At 39.3% G+C, this 26396-nt stretch overlaps 1 protein-coding gene, 1 long non-coding RNA gene and 1 other non-coding gene across 3 annotated transcripts; 1 reads left to right on the top strand and 2 right to left on the bottom strand.

The window, feature by feature from the left end:
* Positions 1 to 736: 736 nt before the first annotated feature.
* On the bottom strand, positions 737 to 1579 carry LOC111024662 (uncharacterized). Its single transcript, XM_022302401.1, has one exon. It carries the CDS (start codon positions 1577 to 1579, stop codon positions 737 to 739), a length of 843 nt encoding a protein of 280 aa, XP_022158093.1.
* Positions 1580 to 14727: 13148 nt separating this feature from the next.
* On the top strand, positions 14728 to 17501 carry LOC148208934 (uncharacterized). Its single transcript, XR_015787080.1, has 2 exons — positions 14728 to 15606; positions 17205 to 17501. It is a non-coding gene; the product is annotated as an uncharacterized LOC148208934 (long non-coding RNA).
* A 4279-nt stretch (positions 17502 to 21780) lies between these two features.
* LOC148208933 (small nucleolar RNA R71) lies at positions 21781 to 21887 on the bottom strand. Its single transcript, XR_015787482.1, has one exon. It is a non-coding gene; the product is annotated as a small nucleolar RNA R71 (small nucleolar RNA).
* Positions 21888 to 26396: the final 4509 nt, after the last annotated feature.

Here is a 26396-nt window from a genome sequence, read left to right as displayed (position 1 = left end):
CAGAAGCTCAAACGATACGAGATTAATCGGTCAAATTCATTGACCGAGTTAATCAACATTCGTTAACTACGGGTCACTCCACTAAAGACCCGCAGTTGCACTCTTCTCACTGTATAATGTTTTCGTGTCCACGGATATACGACCATTAATGACAAGTCAATCCTTCACGAGTGCTCGTAACTCAAGCTGGGTCAAATATATACCTCATATATCAGGGGTATATCAAATATATACCTAGTATATCAAATATATACTCAGTATATATATTGTACCGGTTACATGAAAATAACCTTGGATGTTTAGTTTATTGGATTTTGGACAATGCAATGCTATGAATTCAACAACAAATTTATTGAATAAAACTTTATTGAATATACATTTTTTCTACATAAATACAAATTATGAGTTTAGGGCAACACACCCAACAGTGTTTTAACCGTGCTAGGCCAGGTGGCCCGCTTCTGGTTTGGCCCTGATCGAGATCCTTAATTGTTCCTTCCAACTTATGTTGAATCATATATTATCATCATGCCTCCTACTTGAGGAGTACATGGAAAGAAGTGACAGTGATTTATTCGAGTATGTAGGTAATAGAGATTTTATTGAATCAAAAAATGCAGAATCAAACAACATAACTGTAAGTCTCTTTAAAAAGAAAAGAGTAAAACAAAAAACAACCTTAAAAAGTTGCATCTACTCTAAGTCCTATTTTCATCAGTTGATAAAGTAGCAATGATCATCTCGAGGTAGAGGCTCTAGTTCCTGTGTCATTGCCTCTTAATGAGGTGTAGTAGCACTCACACGATACCCGTTGCTCTCCTTTGACCTCACTTATACCTCCATCCGTTGGGAACTTCAAAGATTTGTGGTATGTGGAGGGTATCGCCTTGAGCGTATGTATAGTTGGCCTCCCCAATATTGCATTATAGGAGGATGAGTAGTCAACGACGAGGAACTCCACTATTTTAGTGATGTTCCTTGGCCCATTTCCGAATGTTACCGGTAACTTTATCCTACATTTTTGGATGACCCGTTCTCCCCCAAAACCTACTAGTGGTGCGAGGTTACTTTTAAGGGCCTTTTCTCCTAAATCCATAGCTTTATAAGCCGTTAGGGAGATGATGCCGGTCGAGCTACCCCCATCCACTAGAATTCGATGCACCTTTGTATTGGTTATTTTTAGGGTAATAACTAGTGCGTCGTTATGTGGATGGAAGAGGCGGGTTGTCTCATCCTCTGAAAACTTGATTTTGGAGGGCTGCCCTGTAAAAGATGCGTGGTAGACTTTGCAATACCCTGGGCTTGCCCTAGCTTCCTGCATGCTCGCTTTTCTCTTCTTACCTAACTCTCTCTCTGTTGGACCTCCAAATATTGTCTGGATTTCCTTGACAGGGGACTTGTCGTCATTCTCACTGTTTAGAGTTGCTTTGGGATCTTCCACATACTCCTTGAGATATCCTCTCCGAATAAGTCCTTCCACCTCTTCCTTGAGATCAAAACAATCCTGTGTGGCATGCCCATGGTCTCGATGGAAGAGGCAATATCTCTCCTTGCTTCTCTTATTCGGATGTGCTTTCATCCTCTCTGGCCATCTAAGCAACCTTTGATCCTTGATCTCGATCAATACCTATTCAAATGGGACTGTAGTAGAAGTATATTTCTCGAACTTTCGAGGCGGATTCTTTTGGCTAGTTCGATCTTGTTTTTCTCACCTCGACCCCTGTTGCTTCTCACTAGACCTTTCTCTTTTCTGGTCGGCTCGCTTTCCTTCGGGTTCCTTTTTTGAGTGAAAGAATTTTCCAAAACTCATGTATTTTTAGGCTTGGCTCAATGCTTCTGCAAAGGTGCTCGGGGTCTTTTTTTCAAACGAAAATGATAGGTGCTCATCTTTGATGCCGGACATGAAAGCTAGTAGTGACACCGCATCAGTAAAACCTTCCACTTGTAGCTTCTCTTCGTTAAACCGAGCCACATAGTCATGAAGGCTCTCCGTCGCTTTCTGTTTTATGGTCAGGAGGTAAGCTACTGGTCGGCTTCGGTTCTGCCCTTCTACTAAGAGGGTCACGAATGCCCTAGCCAGGCTTTTGAAGCTTGAAATTGACCCTCGCTTCAATTGTTGAAACTAAACCCTGGCCGACCCGCTTAGGGTAAAGGAAAAAACTAGGCATCTGATCGCCTCTAATACTCCGTAGATGTCCATCCATTCTCGATAGGCGTCGATATGATCTACCAGGTTAGCTAACCCGTCGAATTGCTTTATGGCTTGTAGCTTGAATTTCGGGGGTACCTTCTCCTCCATGATTTCCTTCATGAATGGAATCTACCTAGTCTACTAACTCCTCGAGGTCGAATCCCTTTTCCTTTTAGCTCAATTATTTTTCCGATAGTTCGAGTCGTTCCATCGGTTTTTCCTTGTCGAGGTCTATCGATCTGAGGTCTCATCGGTTACTCTGCTCCTCCTTGCCCCCATTGGGTACCAGGTACTTCAGCTGTCTCTTGTTGTCCTTTGGCTAACCTTGCGAGTAAAAAATCTGGGTTCTCCACCTATCGTCCCCCCACAACTTTAGCCTGCTCTGCTCTTTATTTGTTAATTCCTCAACTTCGCTCAGTGCCAAGCTTTTTCCATTCCGAGGGTCCCTGACAAGGGGTAGTAGGCTCGCCTCCCGTTACTCCAATTGCTCAAGTAGTTGGGTCATACATTGGTACATGCCCTTGACTTTCTCTTCTAGAGCCACGAACTTATTTTATGGTTGCTCAGGAACTTCGACCCTAGGGACCTCAGACAACTATTCTCGATGTTCTGAGTTGAGTCGGCTCGTCCCGTCCTCAAGTCCTCCTAGTAGGGGGTCATCCATGTTTAGCCTCCTCCTCGGACAGCAGTCGTCATTAGAGCGTCGTGGACTTTCTTCCGGAGTCATGTTGCTCGGGTGTATAGCTTGTATCGTTCTCACAGACGGCGCCAATTGTTGATGCTTGGATTTTGGCCTTCTCGGTTCTCTCCAAAATGTGTACCAAACTCGATGATCAAGGAACCGGATACCTGCAAAACCGAACAACCCTAAACCAGTGTGACTTCTGTCACATGGTCTCTGATGCCAAAGTTAGCTATGGGAGAATCATTGAGCAAACAAAGTAATTTGAGTGTATTTTAACTTACCTTCAATGGGTAACCCCCTTCATATTTATCGTTGATCTTCCCTCTAGGGTTTCACGAATTCCAACCCTAGGTCATCTCACAATAGTTGGGCTCACCGAGTCATGATACATGTGTGCCTATGGGCTGGGACTGAAGGGATGTTACTCCCGGAGCGGAAACGGATTTTCATTGCTGATTTTCGGGATACAAAATCGAATTACAAAGTAGGAAAATACAGAGGAAACTTTACCTTTGAAGAACGTTTCTTCAACGAGTTTCCCTCGAACACCACCACTATGTCTTCCTCGCTATCTTCTTGGGTCTCGGGATCGTGTTTGTGGTAGCACCTTGATCGAAGAGAGGGAAAGATTGAGAGAATTTTTAGAGAGGAGAGGTGGAAGTTTTCTTTTCCGTATTTTGTTCTGTTTTCTTCAACCATTGAAGAAGAAGAACAATGACGTGGGGTAACTCCCCACATCATAGCAACCCCCCCACTCCCCTGCAATTTTGCAGGGGAGTTAATATTAATATTAATATTAATATATATATATATTTATAATATATAATAATAATTAAAAATATATATATAATAATATATATATAATAATTAATATATATAAAATTAATTAATCAAATTAATTAATATAATTAATTATTAATCCAATTAATAATTAATAAATATATATATACATAAATAATTAACACTTAATTATTTATTATAAAATTAGAATCATATTCTAAAACACTACTCTCGTATAAGCTATAGTTTTAATGTACATCTTATGCACATTAGTTTTAACCTATAGTTTTAATATGAATCTTATTCCTATTAATTTTATTTGAATCTCATTCAAATAATATCTCTCATAATATATAGTTTTAATTCACAATTAACTATATATTATAATGTATCAATATACATATAATCCCTTAAATAATTTGAACAATTCAAATTCTTCCAAAAACTTGATCCTCGTTTTACCCGTTATGAGCTAGCAAGGGGACCTAAAGATCCGAAGCTCCAACGATGCAAGATTAATCGGTCATACTCATTGACCGAGTTAATCTAGATTCGTTAACTACGGGTCATTCCACTAAAGACCCGCAGTTGCACTCTTCTCATTGCAGAATGTTTTCGTGTCCACGGATATACGACCATAAATGACGAGTCAATCCTTCACGAGTGTTCGTAACTCAAGTTGGGTCAAATTACCGTTTTACCCCTGAGTTACATCTTACTCCTTAAACACCACTACTCCTCTAATGAACAACCCGGTTATGGTCCAACCAATAACCGGAAGTCCCTCTCGGCCAATGAGAGGGTGGGGCCCCTTGTTCAAGTCTCGGAGTCAGCATTTAATGGAACACTCATCTACTCCCTTAAAGTCGGGGAGGAGTGAATTCCATCTTATGAGATTATGTTCCCAACTCCCCACTCGGTCTCGTCCCCAAAAAGGTAGGAATGTTAAGTCGGCGACTCGAGCCACTCTCACCCATACAGATCAAAGAACGAGTCCTCACGGGCAGAAGTCCATAACTCACTCAGGATTGAGAATGAGTTGCCTGGTCATCCTAAGAAATGACAATCTATAAGTTAAAGGTGTTACATCTAAAGATTGCATATTTCGCGGTCCGGTCTTATACAAACTCATTGTATATGATACCCCCACTCGCATGTCTCCACACGAACGACCTGGATCGAGTCGTCTATAACCTTTACAGAGCGGGCCGTATCCATAGTGTTGCCAGGATAAGGCACCCAGCCTTATCCATATACTATAGACCCTTTAGGTTATTCACGGGACATTATCCATTCATATATCAGGGGTATATCAAATATATACCCCGTATATCAACTATATACCCAGTATATATACTGTCCCGATTACATCAAAAATAACCTTGGATGTTTAGTTTATTGGATTTTGGACAATGCAAAGCTATGATTCAACAACAAATTTATTGAATAAAACTTTATTAAATAGACATTTGTTTTTACAAAATACAAACTACGAGTTTAGGGCAACACACCCAACAGGGACGTCTCCAGCAACTGGAGAGGAGGAAGAACAGGCTCGATCTTGGGCCGGCCCGACTCAGCGCCGAGTAGGGGTCGAAACCGATCCCTGCTCGGCTCGGCTGGGCCTCCGTGGGTCACCTTGTAGGGCCTCATTTGGATTATTGTGGCCTACTTATCTGTCATTTCTTATCTCATAACATTCTATATAATGTTAAATACATTATATTTGCTCTGCTCCAATATGGATCCAGCTTGATGGTTAGTTTGTCTATGTTTAATAATATGTATTTTTTTATTAATTTTTACTATATATTCTTTAAGAATGTTTTAGTATCGTTTTTAATAATGATTATATTTTTTAAATTTTGTTTTAGACTTTTATTCAATAGATCTCGTTTTCCTAAATTATAAGTTTTTTTTTAATTTCAGTAGGATCCTCGTATAAAAGGGGGCTGGAAAAGGATTAGTAGAATTTCCTTGTAAAATCAGGTTGTGATAACATTTGTAGTGAATGGTAATTTTGTAAAAAAAATAAAAATAAAGATATTCTCTTATTTTTAAATTCATGATTCTTCAAAATTGGGAGTTGTTTGGCCATTATTAAAAATTACCTATTTTAAATGGTCATATATGCTGCTACCTCGAATATATATTTTAAATGGTCATATATTCTGTTACATCCAATATTCTGAACCCAACGGCCTTTTCCTGACCTATTTCCCGACGAAAAAAAATGTTGGGAATGCTTTTTCCCAACGTTTTTAATACTTTTCACGACGTTTTTTTTTGTCCGAAAAAACCTTAATTGCTGTAGTGAATGCTCATCATTATATGTTCCTCATTAAATGTGCGTAATTAAATGTTCACTTTATATATTTTTTTGGAATACGAATTTTCAATGACAGGCAATGATCGTCATTATTAAAAAAAAATCTCATTCTTTAGTAGTTGATGTTATAGATCAACCCCACCCTTCAGGCCAGCAGCTTTGCTCAGCATTTTTTGAAGATTGTCAGCCTGTTAAGTTGACTCAGAGGATTCTAGTCATCCAGCACAACATCTTTCTTCTCGGCGACGAAACTATTATGTTGCCTACGCTATGACTACTCTAGAAAATTAGTAGTTGAGACTAGTTGCTTCCTTTACAGTCACTTCCTTAGCTTGGAACCCTCGTGATTGATTCGGAAAAGAGCGAAAGCGAGAAAGATGGATTGTTATCTATCGGAAATCGATAGGAATTCCTTGGGGAAATCGATCATTCGATATCATTTGACTCATGAAAGGACGGAATGGAAGAAAAGTAATGATACACGCGATGGCTACTGAATAACCTCCTTTGACTTTCGTAAATATGTTAAAGGGCTCCCGTCTTCGACGGGTCACCTTTCCGAGACGAAGAAAGGCGAACATTAGGGCAAGGGAAAGCATAGTGCACGTACCTGGTGCAAATGACTTTTAATAGAATGGGTACTCGAGACTGCCCCACCTAAACTGATGGATCCTATCTGTCAAAATATAGGGTAACAAAAAAAGGTTGGTTAATAATTTAATTAAAAATTTGTTGGTTCCTGTGTGGCTAACCAACAATATTTTCTTTCTTTTTGAAACTATGCACGAATTAACATCTCAATTGTATTTGTTAAAAGAAAAACATCTCAATTGTATCTAAAAGAAAATGCAGGTTTTGCATCAGTTGGAAAAGTCACCTGATTTATTGAACATAGTTTGATGGGTTAATGAGCTGAGATTACAAGAGGCTAACTATAACGCCCTAGGCCCAAGTTTTAGACCACGATTCGGAATCTGGATGCAGTACCTAATTGCCTCGACATTTCCTTGCATCCCCTACGACACCGTCTTTATCTGAGCTATTTAAGGAGGGTCGCCCGACCCAAGATTGTTCCAAACCAAGCACATGCTTAACTTTGGAGTTTTTATGGTTGGGCGATAAAACAGAAGGTGTACCTTGTTGATATATATGTAGTGACTATCAATTGTTTTAAGCTTTTCTTAACCATGTTTTCACGATCTCAGTATTCCTTTCATTCGAATGTGATATCGGTTCATCCATGTACCCTCCTTTCTACTCGGGCGTCACACTAACACCTACATGAGTTGGCAGTTGACAACAAAACAATCGATACTTAGAAATTAGATCCCAACATAAGTAATGGGTTTTGAGAAGCATGTGCTTCAGACTTTGATCATGAATTTAGTTCTCAGAAAAGCATTCATTTTTATTCCTTGGGGGGAGTTTGGAAGTTAACTGAGGTTTATTTTCTTGTTTTCAACTAGATACTAGGAAATATTATTAAATCAAATAGAATCATCATGTAAAAAGTCAGATTAACTCCTAACATATTACAACCATCGGTGTCATGAGTTTCTCCAATTTTGATCTAATTCAGAAATAATTCAGAAATTTGGAGTACCTCACAGAGCTACTTCTTTGAGTTTTGAACTAGAAGGAGATGATAAAATGAATTGACAAGCAGCAGATTTTTTTATTTTTTAATTTCGTACGATAGAGAATGGCAATTAGTTTGTCGATAAGAATGGAGATAACTTTAATAGCACACAAAGAAAGAAGGCTGAGAACTGATGATGGTAATGTTAAGGATCCCACATTGAAAAGATAAGGGACCTAACTATGGTTTATTATGTAAGTTGAACTACTCCTCTCCTAGCCAATTGGTTTTGAGATGGAATGCCATGAATATTAATATAATATCAGAGCTTAAACGATCCTTCTTCTTTTGTTGAAGAATTATAATAACACTTTGTAAAAATAATGTTCTATTTAAAAGCTTTCCACAAGGTTATTTGTTGTGGTAAGGAAGTTGAATTGTAGGGGAGTGAAGGAGTGTGAAAAAAGTTGGGTTAAAAATTAAAAGTAGGTTGAAATAAAGGCATACTTTTAATGTCTATGAATAACCGACATTAAAACCCTAAAACAATGTCAATTACAAACCATCATTGAAAGCTAAGTTTATTTTCCTTAAAATTTAAGCGTGCTTTTCCTCTGTGCATCATTATTTCCTCCCTGTTTTTATTTTTTGCCATCATTAAAAGTCAAATTTTTTGTAGAAGCCTTAGAGTAAGGGATTGAATCTCTTGATCTCTAAAATTAATTTTAACTAAAAGTAGTCATTCAATATCATGATTGTGCAAGCTTTCGTTGCACATGGAGGCTGGATGCGATTCTATTTTTAGTAGAACTGGGCCTAACTCAAAGTACGAAATAGTAAACTCAGTGTCATTCAGGTCTTTTTTTAAAGATCAATTAGCAGATGCTCTCACCAAACTTGTTTCTTGCCAACTAAGTGTCACTAATGGAACTACCATTTGGGGCATTTATTGTGCGAAAATGTGAGGGTCTTTAGCAATAAACCTAAGAAAAAGTGAGAATACATCGAGTGGACCCTAACCTGTTGCAATTTCTATTTTTTTTATCATTAAATGCCCAATAGTTGATAGTTATTGCAGGTGTGACTGAATTCAGATAAGGAAAAGAGATGTGCTGCCAAATTCACGTGAGCTATGCTGAGTATAGAAAAAGAAGTGCTGGTCAGCAGACTATAATTCGTCCGGATGCTCTAGAGCGTATAACAACGCAGTAACTCCTTGAGCTGAAAATTTTATTGGGTCCGTACTGATGGGATGTGAATCTCGGAGCGGGAGCGGGTCATCGTTCATGAATTTTTTAGAAACAAAATCAAACAAGTGCAAAAATGAAAACACAGGGGAAAGCACATTTCTTTACATTTGAAGAAGTGTTCTTCAAGTTAATCACCACCCGAACACCACCAAAAGAGTCTTCCGTGCTATCCTTTTGGGTCTTGAGATCCCACTTGTGGGAGCATTCAATTTTGGAACTTGAAGGAGAATCGAGAGAGATTGAGATGGAGAGAAATGCTTGGGAATTCTGTGTTTTTCACACCATGTTTTGCAAAATTGCAAAACCAAATAACAAAAAGAGTGACGTGGGGAGTTCCCCACGTCACTTAACTCCCCACTCCCTGGAATTTTGCACGGAGTTAAATATTAATTATATATTTAATTTATATATTAATATTATTAATTAATAATAATAATTAATATATATATACATATATAAATCAAATAAATAATTAACACTTAACTATTTATTAAAAAATAGAATCATATTCTATAGCATTTCTCTCGTATAACCTATAGTTGTAATGTACGTCTTATGTACATTATTTTTAACCTATAGTTTGATTCATATTAATTTTATTTTATTTGAATCTCATTCAAATAATTTCTCTCATAATATATAGTTTCGATTAGATTTAATTATATAATGTATCACTATACATATAATCCTTTGAGCAATTTGAATATTTCAAATTTTTCCAAAAACTTGATCCTCGTTTTACCCATTATGAGCTAGCAAGGGGACCTAATGGACCTACAGATCAGAAGATTCAACGATACGAGGTTAATCAGTCAAACTCATTGACCGAGTTACTCAATATTCGTTAACTACGGGTCACTCCACTAAAGACCCGCAGTTTCACTCTTCTCACTACATAATGTTTTCGTGTCCATGGATATACGACCATTAATGACAAGTCAATCCTTCACGAGTGTTCGCAACCACAGATGGGTCAAATTCCCGTTTTACTCCTGTGTTACATCTTGCTTCTTAAATACCACTGCTCCTCTAATGAACAACCCGGTTATGGTCCGACCAATAACCGAAAGTCCCTCTCGAGCAAGTGAGAGGCTGGGGCCCCTTGTTCAAGTCCTGGAGTCAGAATTTAAGAGAACACTTATCTACTCCATAAAGTCGGGAATGAGTGAATTTCATCTTGTGAAGTTATGTTTCCAGCTCCCCACTCGGTCTCGTCCCCAAAATAGTAGGAATATTGAGACGGCGTTTCGGGCCACTCTCACCCATACATATCAAAAGATGAGCTTCATGGGTAGGATTCCATAACTCACTCAAGATTGAGAATGAGTTGTCTGGTCATCCTAAGAAATATCAATCTGTTAGTTAACGATATTTCATCTAAAGATTGGCTATTTTGCGGTCCAGTCTTATACAAACTCATTGTATAGGATACCCCTACTCGCATGTCTCCACACTAACGACCTGAATCGAGTCGTCTGTAACATTTACAAAGTGGGTCGTATCCATAGTGTTGCCAGGATAAGGTACCCAGCCTTATCCATATACTATGGACCCTTTAGGTTATTCACGGGACATTATCCACTTGTATATCAGGGGTATATCAAATATATACCTAGTATATCAAATATATATCCAGTATATATACCGTTCCGGTTACATGATAATAACCTTAGATGTTTAGTTTATTGGATTTTGGACAATGCAATGACATGAAGTCAACAATAAATTTATTGAATAAAACTTTATCGAATATACATTTGTTTTTACATAAATACAAACTACGAGTTTAGGGGACCGCACCCAACGAACTACCACTTGAACTAAACTCGAGTGGGGTGAACATTATCATAAGGCAAAGGGAAAATACAATAAGTTAGGGCATACACTATACCCATTACATTTCTCCCACTTGCCCTAGACTAATCGTACAAAGCTCGTAGACCTAGACTTTCTAGATTGCCCTCAAACAATTTAGCCGTGAGCGCCTTTGTAAAAGGATCAGCAATATTGTGCTCCGAAGCCATCTTTATGACGATCACATCTCCTTGTTGCACTATCTCTCGTATAAGGTGGTACTTCCTTTCGATGTGTTTGCCTCTCTTGTGGCTTCGAGGTCCTTTAGAATTTACCACAGCACCATTGTTATCACAATAAAGTGTAATGAGCAAGTTCATGTTTGGAACGACTTCCAAATCTGTCAAGAACTTTCTAATCCAAACCGCCTCTTTTGCTGCTTCACAAGCTGCAACATACTCAGCTTCCATGGTAGAGTCAGCGATGCATCCTTGTTTGATGCTTCACCGAACTACCGCTTCACCGAAATGACGTAAACTAGCTTTACAACCCTTCCATAGCTCAAAGGGTGTTTCAGAAACACTTTTGATGGAACTACGTTCAAAATGTAAATTGCAGTCTCCACTGTGTAACCCCCAAAAAAGAGTTAGGCAACTGAGCATAGCTCATCATTGATCGAACCATGTCCAACAGGGTTCTGTTTCTCCTTTCTAATACACCGTTTTGTTGAGGTGTACTAGGGGCTGAGAGTTGGGACGTGATTCCATGTTCTATCATATAGTACTGGAATCTCAAGTTCATATACTCTCCACCCCGATCAGATCGAAGTGTTTTAATGGTTTTACCTAATTGATTTTCAACTTCAGTCTTATACTCCTTAAACTTTTTAAGGGCTTCAGACTTATGTTGCATTAGGTATAAATAACCATAACTTGAATAATCATCTATAAAAGAGATGAAGTATTCATGCCCTCCTCGAGCTTTAACATTCATCGGACCACAAAGGTCTGAATGTATAAGTTCTAAAGGCTCTTTGGCTCTATAACCTTTTCCAGTAAAATGTCTTTTAGTCATCTTGCCTTCAAGACAAGACTCACATGGTGGTAAAGAATCGTCTTCTAACGCACTTAGAATACCACTTTTAACCAACCTCCCAATTCTATTGAGATTAATGTGACCTAATCTTAAGTGCCAAAGATTGGTATTTTCTTTTTGAGAAACTTTTTGCCTTTTAATTTGAGTTTTAGCATTTTTAAACAACCCGGTATTTAAAACTACTTTAGTTATGGTTGGTTTTAGCACATACAAGTTATTTTCAAGCAAAGCAAAACAAATATTGACACCATTTCTTAAAATGAACGCTTCATTTAAATTAAAAGAAATGAAATATAAATGTTCTAACAAATAAGAAAGTGAAATTAAGTTCCTTTTAATTTTAGGAACTATGTACACATTATCTAATAATATATACATATTCTTGTTTGTAAACAACTTGAGCTCCCCTACCGCCACAGCTGAGACGATCTCTCCCGTTCCGACCTTAAGAGTCATCTCTCCGACGTCAAGCTACCTCCAGGAACTAATTCCCTGAAATGAAGAACAAACGTGATTAGTGACTCCTGAATCCAGTATCCAGACGGAGTCATCGTTCTCCACTAAACATGTTTCCAAACCAAGTAAATCATATTTACCTTTGTTGGCTTTCTTCTTTTCGGCCAAGTATTTTGGGCAGTTGCGTTTCCAATGCTCATCCATATTGCAGTGGAAACACTTTCCTTTCTCTGCAACCTTGGCCTTGCCTTTCTTGGCAGCGGCAGTAGCGGAGTCAGGTTTAGACCCTTTATCAGCAGCCTTCTTCTTCTTGAAAATCTTACTTCCAGAAGATGAGGGCACAGACTTGGTTCCAGAGGACGAACCTCAGTTGAATCTCTTTGAGGTGGCAACATTTGCCTCCCCTTCTTGTCCCTTACTTTTCATAAGAGACAGGTAGGTCTGCAGCTCGTTTAAGAGCGTGGTAATAGTGTACTCCAGCTTATTCATAACTGTTGGGTGTGTTGCCCTAAACTTGTAGTTTGTATTTATGTAAAAATAAATGTATATTCAATAAAGTTTTATTCGATAAATTTGTTGTTGGATTCATAGCATTGCATTGTCCAAAATCTAATAAACTGAACATCTGAGGTTATTTTAGTGTAGCCGTGACAGTATATATACTGGGTATATATTTGATATACTGGGTATATAATTGATATACCCCTGATATACGAGGTATATGTTTGATATACCCCTAATATACAAGTGGATAATGTCCCGTGAATAACTAAAGGGTTTATAGTATATGGATAAGGCTGGGTGCCTTATCCTGGCAACAGTATGGATACGACCCACACTGTAAAGGTTACAGACGACTCGATCCAGGTCGTCCGTGTGGAGACATACGAGTGGGGGTATCCTATACAATGAGTTTGTATAAGACCGGACCACGAAATAGCCAATCTTTAGATGTAACACTGTTAACTAATAGATTGCTGTTTCTTAGGATGACCAGGCAACTCATTCTCAATCCTGAGTGAGTTATGGACTTCTGTCCGTGAGGGCTCGTCCTTTTATCTGTATGGGTGAGAGTGACCCGAGTCGCCGACTCAACATTCCTACCATTTTGAGGACGAGACCGAGTGGGGACCTGGGAACAGAATTTCACGAGATGGAATTCATTCCTCCCCGACTTTAGGGGAGTAGATGAGTGTTCTCTTAAATGCTGACTTTGAAACTTGAACAAGGGGCCCCACCCTCTCATATGCCCGAAAGGGACTTCCAGTTATTGGTCGGACCATAACCGGGTTGTTCATTAGAGGAGCAGTGGTATTTAAGGAGTAAAATGGAACTCAGGGGTAAAACGGTAATTTGACCCAACATGAGTTACGAGCACTTGTGAAGGATTGACTTGTCATTTATGGTCGTATATCCGTGGACATGAAAACATTCTGCAGTGAGAAGAATGCAACTGTGGGTCTTTAGTGGAGTGCCCCGTAGTTAATGAATGTTGATTAACTCGATAAATGAGTTTGACCGATTAATTTTGTATCGTTGGAGCTTCTGATCTGTAGGTCCATTAGGTCCCTTTGCTAGCTCATAATCGGTAAAATGAGGATCAAGTTTTTGGAAGAATTTGAACTATTCAAATTGCTCAAGGGAATATATGTATATTGATACATTATAATATATAGTTAATTCTAAATTAAAACTATATATTATCAGAGAAATTATTTGAATGAGATTCAAATAAAATTAATATGAATAAGATTCATATTAAAACTATAGGTTAAAAATAATGTGCATAAGATGTACATTAGAACTATAGGTTATACGAGAGAAATGCTTTAGAATATGATTCTATTTTGATAATAAATAATTAAGTGTTAATTATTTATTTAATTAATATATATATTTAATTGATTATTAATTAGATTAATAATTAATTAATTAATATTAATTAATTAAATATTAATTAATTATTATTAATTAATAATATTATTTTATATTATTATTAATAATAAATCACTCCCCTGCAAAAATGCAGGGGAGTAGGAAGTTGCATATGACGTGGGGAGTTACCCCACGTCATATTTCCCCTCTGTTCCCTTTGCAGCAGGTTCTGCACAGTACAGAGGAGTGTAACGCCCGCGTTCTCTGACTCGTTTATTTTAAGAAATAAATAGTGTCTTTGGATTTTTTCCCTAAGCTGATAACTTTAATTCTTGGATTTTATAATTTTGAAATTCTAATTTTTGGCTAAATTAGAATTAAGTTTAATTTCATTGGATTAAGATAATTTAAGTTCTCGACCTGTATAGAAGATTTTTTAGTTAAATCTTAAATTCACGGGTTTTAGGATTTTTTTCCTAAATTCTACTTTTTTCTGTGGATTATTATTCTTGGGTTTTAGTGTTTCAGTTAACTATTTTATTTTGGGTTGTTGTGGGTTTTATTTGATTTCTAAAATATAATTATTGGGCTTATTTTTTTGGGCCATTATGTTATCTAGTTGGGTCTCCTTTAAGAATAAGGGATTGGGCTTTTAGTTTTTAAAACAATCAAATCGAAGAAACCCAAAGTCTCTTCTTCCTCTCCCTCTTTTCGTGATGCCCTAGCCGCCCACCCCTCCATTGTCTTATTTTTCAGCCACCGCCGCCTCAGCCTCCCCTTTTCCACAGCCTCCAGCAACGGCGTCATCCATGGCAGCTCAGGTTCTTCTCCGGCGGCGCATTCCCCAGCCTGTTCCAGCGGCTTCGACGACATTGCACGGTAGAACGAGCAGCGGGTTTTTGCGAGTAGATTTGGCGGCCCGTTCCTTCCCTGGTGAAATCTGGAGCATCGGCGTCCAATACCCACTGTAGCAAAGCAGACCATGTCGGCGTTCCTCGAGCTGCAGCAGTGTCGGTCTTCAACGGTGCCGCATCCTCGACCAGGTGTGGTTTCCGGCGTCGCCTCTCGTCCACGCTTTGATTTGTGGAGTCTTTAGGTAGACTCGGAGTTTTCGTCACTGAACCCGTTACCTAGAAGCAGTAGCATTGGTTTGGGGCGATTTGCAGCAGGTATCGTGGTGGTTCGTAGTGTTTTTTTGGTGGCAACAACGTCCCCGTCCCCTAAACGTGCACAATAGCGTCGGTATCGCGTCTTCTCTGCTGGTTTTCGTGGACAGTGGCATTTCGATGGTTTTCGACGCTTACCCACCCTTGTACGAAGCTTGATTATTGATACCCACTGGTGTTTGAAACCAAATCCATGATACCCAACCCTTTCGGCATCCTTTCGACACTTGCCAACACTCAAACGAAGGTTGATTTGAGTTACCCATTTCTTTTCAGTGTAGGACCAGCAAGCCCGAGGCTTTTCGAACTCAATTTTGAAGTGTCGAGCTCATTGGACATCGACCCACTCCTAACCCAAGAGATTTTAATGGAATACTTCGAGCTTAGTAGTGTTATGGCCATTGTTGTAAGTAGTTTCTTACTGGAGGGATTGGTTGTTGTGTGCTGATATGATATGGTTGTTTGCTCGTGTGCCCATGTGTGATATTTGCATGATTGCTTATTGTTGTTATCATTTAGTAAACGTCATTGTTGATAAAACTGTTGATATATCTCGGGAAAAATTATGTGGTTGTGTGAATAAATTGTAACCAAGTAATCTTGGATGACTATGTTTGAATTGTTGTTATGTTTTAATTGGTTTTCATGATGAAAATTGTATACTGGTACTATAATCTGTTGTTTCGAAAGCATATTGAAGATTTATGAGAAATCAGTTGTGTTTGATGTATGCTGGGTATCTATCGATTATATTTTGGTTAAGTTGTTGGTTATGCCTCTTCTGTGAACGATGCCTGTTGGAGCTGTTGGATCATGTTGGACTATTTCAAATTGATTGGATTTTACATATAATCATTTTGGTGTATCGTATATTGGACTGTTATGAGATTATTGATGCATGAGGCATGGCGTAGTAGCAAGTAGGATTCTTGTGAGAGTTTTGAGACATAACAAAGTAAGTAGACAATGGGCGTGTGCGTGCGTTAATGTTTGTCAGATGACTTCTAATGCGTTGTTTTTGTGATGTTTGATATTATTTTTGATACGCTGTTGCGTTAGGTAGCTCTCGGTTGTGGTAATCTGTATACTTGATGTAGTGTTGAATATTCGTTGGTGATAATAGTGGAAATTTTGCCTTGTTAAACTGCTGAGAATGGTTATGGGATGATGTGTGTTTACAAAGGGTGCTCGTTAAATTAGAGTCATTGTGATTATGTTTTTCTTATGATGTGGGCGTGCTAGTATAGTTTTTAAAAATGTTTCTTTATGATGCGAGCGTGCTGGTCGGAGTCATATTATTTTCTTATGAGATGTGGGTGTTATTGAAGCATATTTTCGGACCCTGTTCGTAGGCTAGGGGTTGATGTGGAGTTAGTTATGGTAAAGAACGTTGGATTCTTGGGAAAAGTGAATGGGTGAGTGTCAGGGCCTTGGGTATAAATGGTCGGGGGCTGATACGTCAGTAACTGAGTATCGAGGCCTCGGGTAAAAACGGTCGAGGGTCGATGCGAGCAGCCTTTTGGAAGGAATACTATTGGGGCCTTGGGTAAAAATGGTCAAGGGCCGATAGATGGTGAAGTCATCGGGGCCTTAGGTAAAAATGGTCAAGGGTCGATGCACAGTTCAAGGCCTTGGGGATAAATGGCAAGGTCGAACGCCAAGCCTCTGTAGATGAGTGTCGGGCTTTGGGGATAAATGGCAAGGGCCGATACGATTCGAAGGAGTAAGCCTTGGAGGAATTCAAGAAATAAAACTAGTGTGTTAATATGTAAGGATGAGTTTGACATGTACGGTACACGTATAGTTAAACATTTGCATAAACTGCTTCTTGTGATATGTTTCTATTTATTCAAAGCTCGAGAGTTGTGATAAGCATGATATGTTGATTCTTTGATAAGCATGATACGTTGTTTCCTTGATAAGTATGCTGTTGTGCGTGACCCTTCAGATAAGGGCTGCTTACTGAGTACTGTGGTTGTACTCATCCCTCTTTTTCCCCTCCAGTTTGCAGGTGTCGAGCTAGCTCTTGGGATGGTGATGGCGAGGAGGAGACTTGATTAGAGAGACCATTTAACTCTGCGTCGTCAAGTTCCAAGTTGAACAGGATAGCTATAGTTGTTTGTTTTTGGCTTAAGTCTGTTCTTAGATTAATAAAGTGTTTTGTGAAGTCCCATATTTAGGGGATGTCCTAGGATTGATAAGTCGTTGTCTTGAGAACCAAAATTTTATGTAGCTACTTGACTTGTGGTGACGTAATACGTTGAGGATATTTATCAGTATAATGCATTTGTTCAAGTTGAACTTGAGTTATCTTTTGCTTTGTTGTTTTTTTTTATGAAAGTTAGATTCGTGTAGTGGATGGTTTATGATTAGTGAAGTTTCATTGAAAGGTTCGTAAGGTTAGTTTGTTATCAAATTATTAACTGTGAAGAATTTTGAGTTTCGTTAGAACGTTGGTGGTGTTTGGGCTGTTTAGTACAAGTTTTTGTAAGTGTTATTGATCAGAGTAGCGCAGCGGAAGCGTGGTGAGAGTTGGTCATAGTTTATACGTCTAGTGGTTTAAATTCTCTAGTACGAGTGGGTCGTTTTAGGTGGCTTTTGGTAATGGTCCCCGTTGGGATGTTAAAAAAAAAATCTTGGGGCGTTACAAGGAGACCCATGGATTCTTCTCTCTCAATCAATCTCTCTCAAACTCTCCCTCTCGTTCCAAAGAAACGCTCCCACAAGCATGTTCTCGAAACCCAAGAGGATAGCAAGGAAGACACGGTGGTGGTGTTTGGGTGGAAACCGTTGAAGAAACGTTCTTCAAAGGTAAAGTTTTCCCCTGTATTTTCTTCTTTGCACTTAGATTTTGTTTTCCCAAAAATCATCAACAAAGATCTGCTTCCGCTCCGGGATTCACATCCCTTCAATAACTGCATTGCTGTGGAATGGCAGGAAACTCATCGGAAGAGATTCCAAAATGAAGCTAACCTAACTCTACTCGTCTATGACACCCCCGTTCGACTCTGCCACGTTGAAGTGGATCATCAGGTTGAGAACGTGTTCTCGCACTAAGGAGTCCTCCTTCATGCAGGAGATGTAAATGAACTTAAGGGTTTCATGCCGAGCCTCTGAGGACGGTTGTCCAAACATGCTCTGTAGCGAGTCCATGATCTCCTTAGCGGTGACCGTGTCCTCATGCTTCTTACCAAGCACATCAGATATGCTCGCCAAGATGTAGACCTTGGCCTTGTCTTTGGCCTTGATCCATTTGTCATAGACATTGCGCACCGCCACAGTGGCGTTAGGCGCAGGAGCTTGAGGACAATCCTTTTCTAAGACGAACCTAAGATCATCTATCACGAGAATAGTGTTTAGATTCAATTTTCATTGTTTGTAATTCTCGCTGTTAAGTTTTTGCGTGGCTAGGAGTGCAATAATATAAGTAGACATGCTGAAAGTAAAAACAAACCTATATTAGTTTCATGCATTAGCCTCTAAACCCAATCATATTTTAGCAAAAGTAAATAAACACCCTAACAAAATTGTTTTGCAACGACACTTCAGTGATTTAGAGCAACAGCTACCGTAGGGCAGACAGCTACTCCTTCCTGAATTGAGACGTTCTCAATTAAATTATACACCAGAATAACTCTTATTCCTATAAACTTTAGTCATCGAAGATTTTACATCGAATAGTTTCAATTAGAATTAACTATATATTATAATGTATCACTATATATATAATTCCTTGAGCAATTTGAATATTTCAAATTTTTCCAAAAACCTGATCCTCGTTTTACCCGTTATGAGGTAGCAAGGGAACCTAATGGACCTACAGATGAGAAGCTCCAACGATACAAGATTAAACGGTCAAACTCATTGACCGAGTTAATCAACATTCATTAACTACAGGTCACTCCACTAAAGACCCGCAGTTGCACTCTTCTCACTGCATAATATTTTCGTGTCCATGGATATACGACCATTAATAACAAGTCAATCCGTCATGAGTGTTCGTAACCACGGATGGGTCAAATTACCGTTTTACCCCTATGTTATATCTTGCTCCTTAAATACCACTGGTCTTCTAATGAACAACCCGATTATGGTCCGACCAATAACCGGAAGTTCCTCTAGGGCCAGTGAGAGGCTGGGGCTCCTTGTTCAAGTCTCAGAGTAAGCATTTAAGAGAACACTCATCTACTTTCTAAAGTCGGAAATGAGTGAATTCTATCTTGTGAAGTTATGTTCCCAGCTCCCCACTCAGTTTCGTCCCCAAAATGGTAGGAATATTGAGTCGGTGTTTCGGGCCACTCGCACCAATACATATCAAAAGACGAGCCTCACGAGTAGGATTCCATAACTCACTCAAGATTGGGAATGAGTTGTCTGGTCATCATAAGAAATAGCAATCTGTTAGTTAACGGTATTACATCTAAAGATTGGCTATTTTGCGGTTCGGTCTTATACAAACTCATTGTATAGGATACCCTCACTCGCATGTCTCCACACTAACGACCTAGATCGAGTCGTCTGTAATATTTACAAAGTGGGTCGTATTCATAGTGTTGCCAGGATAAGGTACATAGCCTTATCCATATACTATAGACCCTTTAGGTTATTCCCGGGACATTATCCACTCGTATATCAAGGGTATATCAAATATATACCTCGTATATCAGGGGATAACAAATATATACCTAGTATATCAAATATATATCCAGTATATATACTGTCCCGGTTACATGATAATAACCTTGGATGTTTAGTTTATTGGATTTTGGACAATGCAATGCTATGAATTCAACAACAAATTTATTGAATATACATTTGTTTTTACATAAATATAAACTATAAGTTTAGGGCAACACACCCAACACGTACAACATCCAAGGGGTTCCATAATTTTAAAGAACCCGATATTTAAGGAAATGATGCCCTAACCGATAGGAAGGAGGGGGGATTATTGACCCATTTTGAGGTAGCATTGATTTGAGGGAACATTCTCTCATTGACAGAGGTGCTTTTCATTGACGAAGGAGCTGAAGGGTATCGGTCTTGCTCGTGGGTTACACTGTACACCTAAGGAAGCTTGTTCTTCTCTGTTATCACCTTCAGCAATGATCTCTCCTTCATTTTTCGTTATGTTCTTTTTCCTTTTTAATATGAACTAACCCTCACCTTCGGGGAGGGGAATGTCTTAACACTTGCTGTAATATTTGTTGCTTGCTATGTTCAAAACTTCAATTGCTGTTTATTCGAAGTGTGCTTAATTTTTCCATCTCACTAGACTTGTTTGGCCTACTTGGTTAGTGTGTTAACTTACTTGAGGCTTGGGAAAACCTTGTTAAGTCGCCTTGCTTCCTATGGCTGTAGTATTCCTTGTTTGAAGTTGGAGGATGAATACCTAGGGATGGGGTTCATCCTACAGCATCTATAAAACGGTGGTAATGCATGTTTTAGTTACGGTGGGAATCGGGCTAAAGCATACCTAGGGTATCTTGGGAGAGAGTCGTGAAGATTTGGGCAGTAGTGGTTCGAAATGATGAGAGATAGCATTCTTTCAAATGAGGAAGGTAGCAAATGGATATCTCATTTCCCATTTACTTTTCAATCGCATTTCTCACGTTTTTCTTTAACTTCATTTAGCCGTTGCTACTGGATGTGTCAAGGTTCTCGTCCACCTAGTATTCGTTGTTTGTTTACTGCTAGGTGGTCACAAAAACAGAGCCAATATAGCATTTATTATTTTTCTTTTCTTTCTTCGATGATTTGAAAGCACCAAGTACGATTATAATCTAAATCCCTGCGGAGACGACCTTGTTTAGATATTACAGCGGTTTATTTAGTGTATACTTGCACTAATTTTCCTTTAGTTGTGAGGAAGCAAACAATTTTTTGGCGCCGTTGCTGGGGATTTAAGAATTTATAACTCGGATTTAGGATTTTGAATTACGGTGCTTAAGAAATCTTTCCATTTCGGTATTTTAGGTGAACTGAACGTTGCATGAATGACTTCCCTACGTTTGAATTTACTGTTGACCCAAAACAAAAATGTACATTGAGTAAAAGAAGGACTGAGCAGCGAATACAGGGTAGGGAAATAGTCATGAATCCAGAAGCGCCAATTCGGCCTGAACATGAATTGGAAAGGATAGAAGGGGTTAGGCCTGGAGCTGTTGTCCCAGTGCCTCCCATGAACATTGTCCTGCTTGCAGATGACACGGAGCAGGAAATTAGAGCATACGCAGCTCCAACTTTCTATGACTTCAATCTTGTAATAGCTGACCCTATAATTGAAGTAGATAGGTTTGAGCTGAAGCCATCAATATTTCAAATGCTTTAGACCGTGGGACCTTTCCATGGAATGGCATCAAAAGATCCTCATAGGCATCTACGGTACTTCATGCAAGTGGTCGACTCATTTAAGGTAGAGGGAGTCAGTAAAGAGGCTATGCGGTTGAAGTTATTCCATATTCCTTAAGGGATAAAGTTAGAGCTTGGCTGGATTCTTTACCAGCTGAATCAGTCACATCATGAAACGATTTAGTAGAGAAGTTCTTGATGCAGTATTTCCCACCTTCTAAAAATTACTGAGCTGAGGAGTAAAATTAATAATTTACAGCAGCTTTCAAGAGAGTCTCTGAGTGAATCATGGGAAAGATTCAAGGGATTGCTTCAAAAGTGCCATCATAATAGAATACCGCATTGCATACAGATAGAAACTTACTACAATGGGCTAAATGAAGCAACCTAGTTTGTCGTAGATGCTTCAGCAAATGAAGCTTTACTATCAAAGCCATATGCAGAAGCTTTTGACATCTTAGAGAGAATTTCTCGGAATAAACATCAATGGTCAAAGTCGAGGGCAGCTGCATCTACAAATTCAAAAAGGCTGGTAGCAGATTTAAACTCGAAGATATCACGATTGGTTAACATAGTTATGAAGAGTGCTACAACAAGTGAGGCTGGAGCCTCCAAGGCTAAGGTGAATGCGGTGCAAAGTGCCCTCTATCCATATTGTGAAGGTGAACACCTATTTGAAAATTGTCCAAGCAATCCTACGTCAGTATTTTAGGTAACCCGCAGCAGGACAGGAACCAAGTATATGAGAATACATATAATCCAAGTTGGAGAAATACACAAAATTTAGTTGGGGAGGGAACCAATGAGGACATAGTGTGGGAACAAGTAATGTTCAAGGATATCTACAGAAAGCTCAGTACCCACCAAGTTTTTCGGGTTAGAATCAGCAGATCAACCAAAAGCTTCCAGAACCACTGAGTTTGGAAGATATGTTCAAGGCATACATGACAAGGAATGATGCCAATGTGCAAAGCCAAGCTGCATTGCTACAGAGTCAAGCAGCATCCTTGCGTAATATGGAAGTTTAGATGGGCCAATTGGCAACAGAATTGAAAAGTAGGCCAAAAGGAGCACTGCTGAGCGACACAGAGCAGCCAAAACGAGATGGAAACGAGCAATTCAAGGCTTTAACGTTGAGAAGCGAAAGGGCTAGATGAAGCTGTGATGACGTCGCTCCGTGTAGAGACAATGCTAAAGCAACAGAACAGTGTAGTGGATAATCTGTTGGAGCAGACATATGAAATATGCCAAGAAATCCTCTATTTGGACTGCGAAGGAGAATTAGCAAGATCATGGTCAAAAGCTCACGAGAGCCTGGAATTAAAGGACATCGGACGTAAGCAGTTGAAACCATGTATCGAGGAGCCACTCGAATTGGAGATGAAAGCCCTCCCGCGACATTTAAAGTATGCTTACCTCGGAGCATCCAACACCTTGCCTGTTATAATTGCTGCAAATCTATCTGCAGAAAAATAAAATGAGTTGCTAGCACTGTTGAGGGAGCACCGGAAAGCCATTGGTTGGACAATCGCAGATATTGAGGGGATAAGTTCCAATTATTGCATGCACAAGATTGTTTTAGAAGACAATTACAAGAACTCAGTAGAACCACAGCGGAGGCTTAACCGTACGATGAAGGAAGTTGTAAAGAAAGAGATTATAAAATGGCTGGATGCTGGTATATACCCAATCTCAGACAGTGAATGGGTGAGTCCAGTGCAATGTGTTCCGAAGACGGGGGAATGATAGTGGTTGAGAATGCTAAAAATGAGCTAATTCCCACCCGCACAGTGACTGGTTGGAGAATATGCATGGATTACAAGAAGGTTAATAAAGCTACAAGAAAGGACCACTTCTGGTTGCCCTTTATTGATCAAATGCTGGATATATTAGCTGGGCAGGAGTATTACTGTTTCCTTGATGGATACAGTGGATACAACAAGATCACTTTTGCTCCTCAAGACCAACACAAGACAACATTTACATGCCTGTATGGAACTTTCGCCTTTAGAAGGATGTCCTTCCGTTAGTGCAACGCTCCAGCCATATTCCAGCGGTGTATGATGGCTATCTTTTCGGATCTGGTTGAATCAGTGGTAGAAGTCTTTATAGATGACTTTTTAGTATTCGGAGCAAGCTTTGCTCAATAGATATCGAACCTTCGACGGGTGCTGCAGTGTTGAGAGGAGACGAACCTAGTGCTCAACTGGGAAAAGTGTCATTTTATGGTACAAAAGGGCACAATGTTGGGACATCGAGTTTCCAAAAAGGGATTGGAAGTGGATAAAGCCAAGGTTGAAGTCATCGAGTAGTTGCCGCCGCCAGCTAACGTAGAGGGAATCCGAAGCTTTCTTGACCATGCAGGGTCCTATCGACGGTTTATAAAGGATTTTTCTAAACTCGCTAAAGCTTTATGTGCATTGCTAGAAAATGATAGGGTGTTTGATTTTTCTACTGACTGTTTGCAGGCATTCTCTGCATTGAAGTATGCACTCACCCACGCTCCGATTATTCAATCCCCAGACTGGAAGCTTCCGTTCGAGCTAATGTACGACGCAAGTGATTTTGTAGTAGGAGTAGTGTTGGCGCAAAAGAAGGGTAAAGTGTTACATCCAATCTATTATGCCAGCAAGACACTTATACAGGCTCAGATTAACTACACCACTATAGAGAATGATTTACTTGCAGTGGTGTTCGCTTTTGAAAAGTTTAGAGCCTACCTGATGGGAGCAAAAGTGATAGTCCCCACTGATCACACTGCTTTGAAATATTTGCTAACCAAAAAAATGCAAAGCCAAGGTTGATTAGGTGGATTTTGCTGCTACAGGAATTCAATGTGGAAATAAAGGATAAAAAGGAGTCAGAGAACTTAGTAGCCGACCATTTGTCTAGGATTGTAGGAGCAGACGAGGGTAAGAAAGTTGTAGTCATCGTAGATAGCTTTCTAGATGAACAACGGTTCACCTTGTCGCATAAGGATGCTAAAGAGGAAGAAGCCTGGTTTGCATATATTGCAAATTTCTTAGCAGGAGGAATACGTCCAAAGGGATGGACAAAATAGCAGCTTAAACGGTTCTTCCATGAATGTAAATGTTATTATTTGGATGATCTCTTCTTGTATAGATTGGGGTAGGATAACATAATTCGGAAATATGTCACCGAATCAGAAGCATCCCAGATATTGAGGAATTGCCATGATGCCCCTTATGGGGGACATTTCGGTGGACAAAGGACAACATCCAGGGTGCTCTAGAGTGTTACTTCTGGCCATCAATTTTCAAGGATGCTCACGACCTGGTCAAAAGCTGCGATGAATGTCAGCGGGTCGGGAATATCTCAAAGAAATATGAAATGCCATTGACCTACATTTTGGAGGTTGAGTTGTTTGACGTATGGGGTATAGACTTCAAGGGCCCATTTCCTCAATCTAACAGTAATTTGTTTATCTTATTAGCGGTGGATTATGTGTCTAAATGGGTTGAAGCAATTTCGTGCCCCACGAGCGATGTTAAGGTGGTAACCAAATTTCTCTTGAAAAACATCTTTACCAGATTCGGCACACTAAGAGCAATTATAAGTGACGAACGGTCGCACTTTGTGAATAGGGTTGTGGCAGGATTACTAGCTAGTTATAACATCAAGCACATGGCCAGGCAGAAATTCCAAACAGAGAAATCAAAAGCATCCTAGAAAAAGTGGTGAACGTTAGCAGAAAGGACTGGGCATTCAATTTAGATGAAGCTGTATGAGCATACAGGATGACATTTAAAACTCCGTTAGGAATGTCCCCATACAAGCTGGTGTTTGGAAAAGCGTGCCACTTACCCTTGGAACTAGAGCACGAAGCTTTTAAGGTAATGAAAAAGTTGAATCTCAATCATGCTCCAGTAGGAGAAATTAGGAAGCTGAAGCTACAAGAGTTGGAAGAATTTTGAAGGGATGCCTATGAAAGCGCTAAGATTTATAAAGATAAAACGAAAAAATGGCATCACGCCCGCATACATCCCAGAAAATTTGAAGTGGGGCAGTAAGTTCTCCTCTATGATTCAAGGCTCAAGTTATTTCTTGGGAAGTTAAAGTATAAGTAGTCGGGTCCCTTTCAGATAGTGAAGGTTTCCACTCATGGAACAATAACGGCCAAGGAATTAAAATCGGATAGAGAGTTCACTGTAAACGGGCAGTGATTAAAGCATTACTGGGGAGAATATATGGCAAGGGATGCTGGAGCACACCAGCTAGCCCCTGTGTAAAGAGATGTCGCCATCAATCAAAAATAAACGAGCTATTCTTTAAATAGCCACATTTTGCAAAGTTCCCATATTTTTCTTTTCCTTAATTTAATTTTTAATTTGTGTTCATTTTACGGTAAATCTTAGTTTCTAAAAAGTTGATTTAATTTTTAATGGTAGGTGGTTATATGGCTGGCAATAAATGAAAATGTAAAGCAAGAGAGAGAAAGAGTAGTAATGATTTGAGGCAGCTGATAGGCAGTTAAGCGGGGTAGCAGGCGGTAAATTTTCCATTTGAGGAAGGATGGTAAACTTTTTTGGTTTGGAGGTAAGTTTAAATTTCAAAATTAAAGAAAGGAAAATCATGGGAGGGGTGGCTTTTAAGTTCCCTTTTTCAATCCCACCTCCCCAACCAACAAACCCACGATCGCCTCCCTTTCGTCTTCCTCCTTCACTGAAACTGCTCCGCCAAAACCCTAGCTCCTCTGTTTTAAAGCTGCCTCCGGTGCCTTTTCACAATACAGAAAATTCCCCGTTACAAGCAAAAGGTGAACCGTAAAAAGTTAATAGAGCTACCTTTGTTAAACTGCTTGTTAGAGGATTTTAGCGATGTAGA

Source organism: Momordica charantia (assembly GCF_013281855.1).
Source record: "Momordica charantia cultivar OHB3-1 chromosome 9 unlocalized genomic scaffold, Mcharantia_2.0 BLBB01000009.1, whole genome shotgun sequence".
In the NCBI taxonomy this organism is placed as follows: Eukaryota; Viridiplantae; Streptophyta; class Magnoliopsida; order Cucurbitales; family Cucurbitaceae; genus Momordica; species Momordica charantia.
This window is presented reverse-complemented; position numbering and strand designations above follow the sequence as displayed.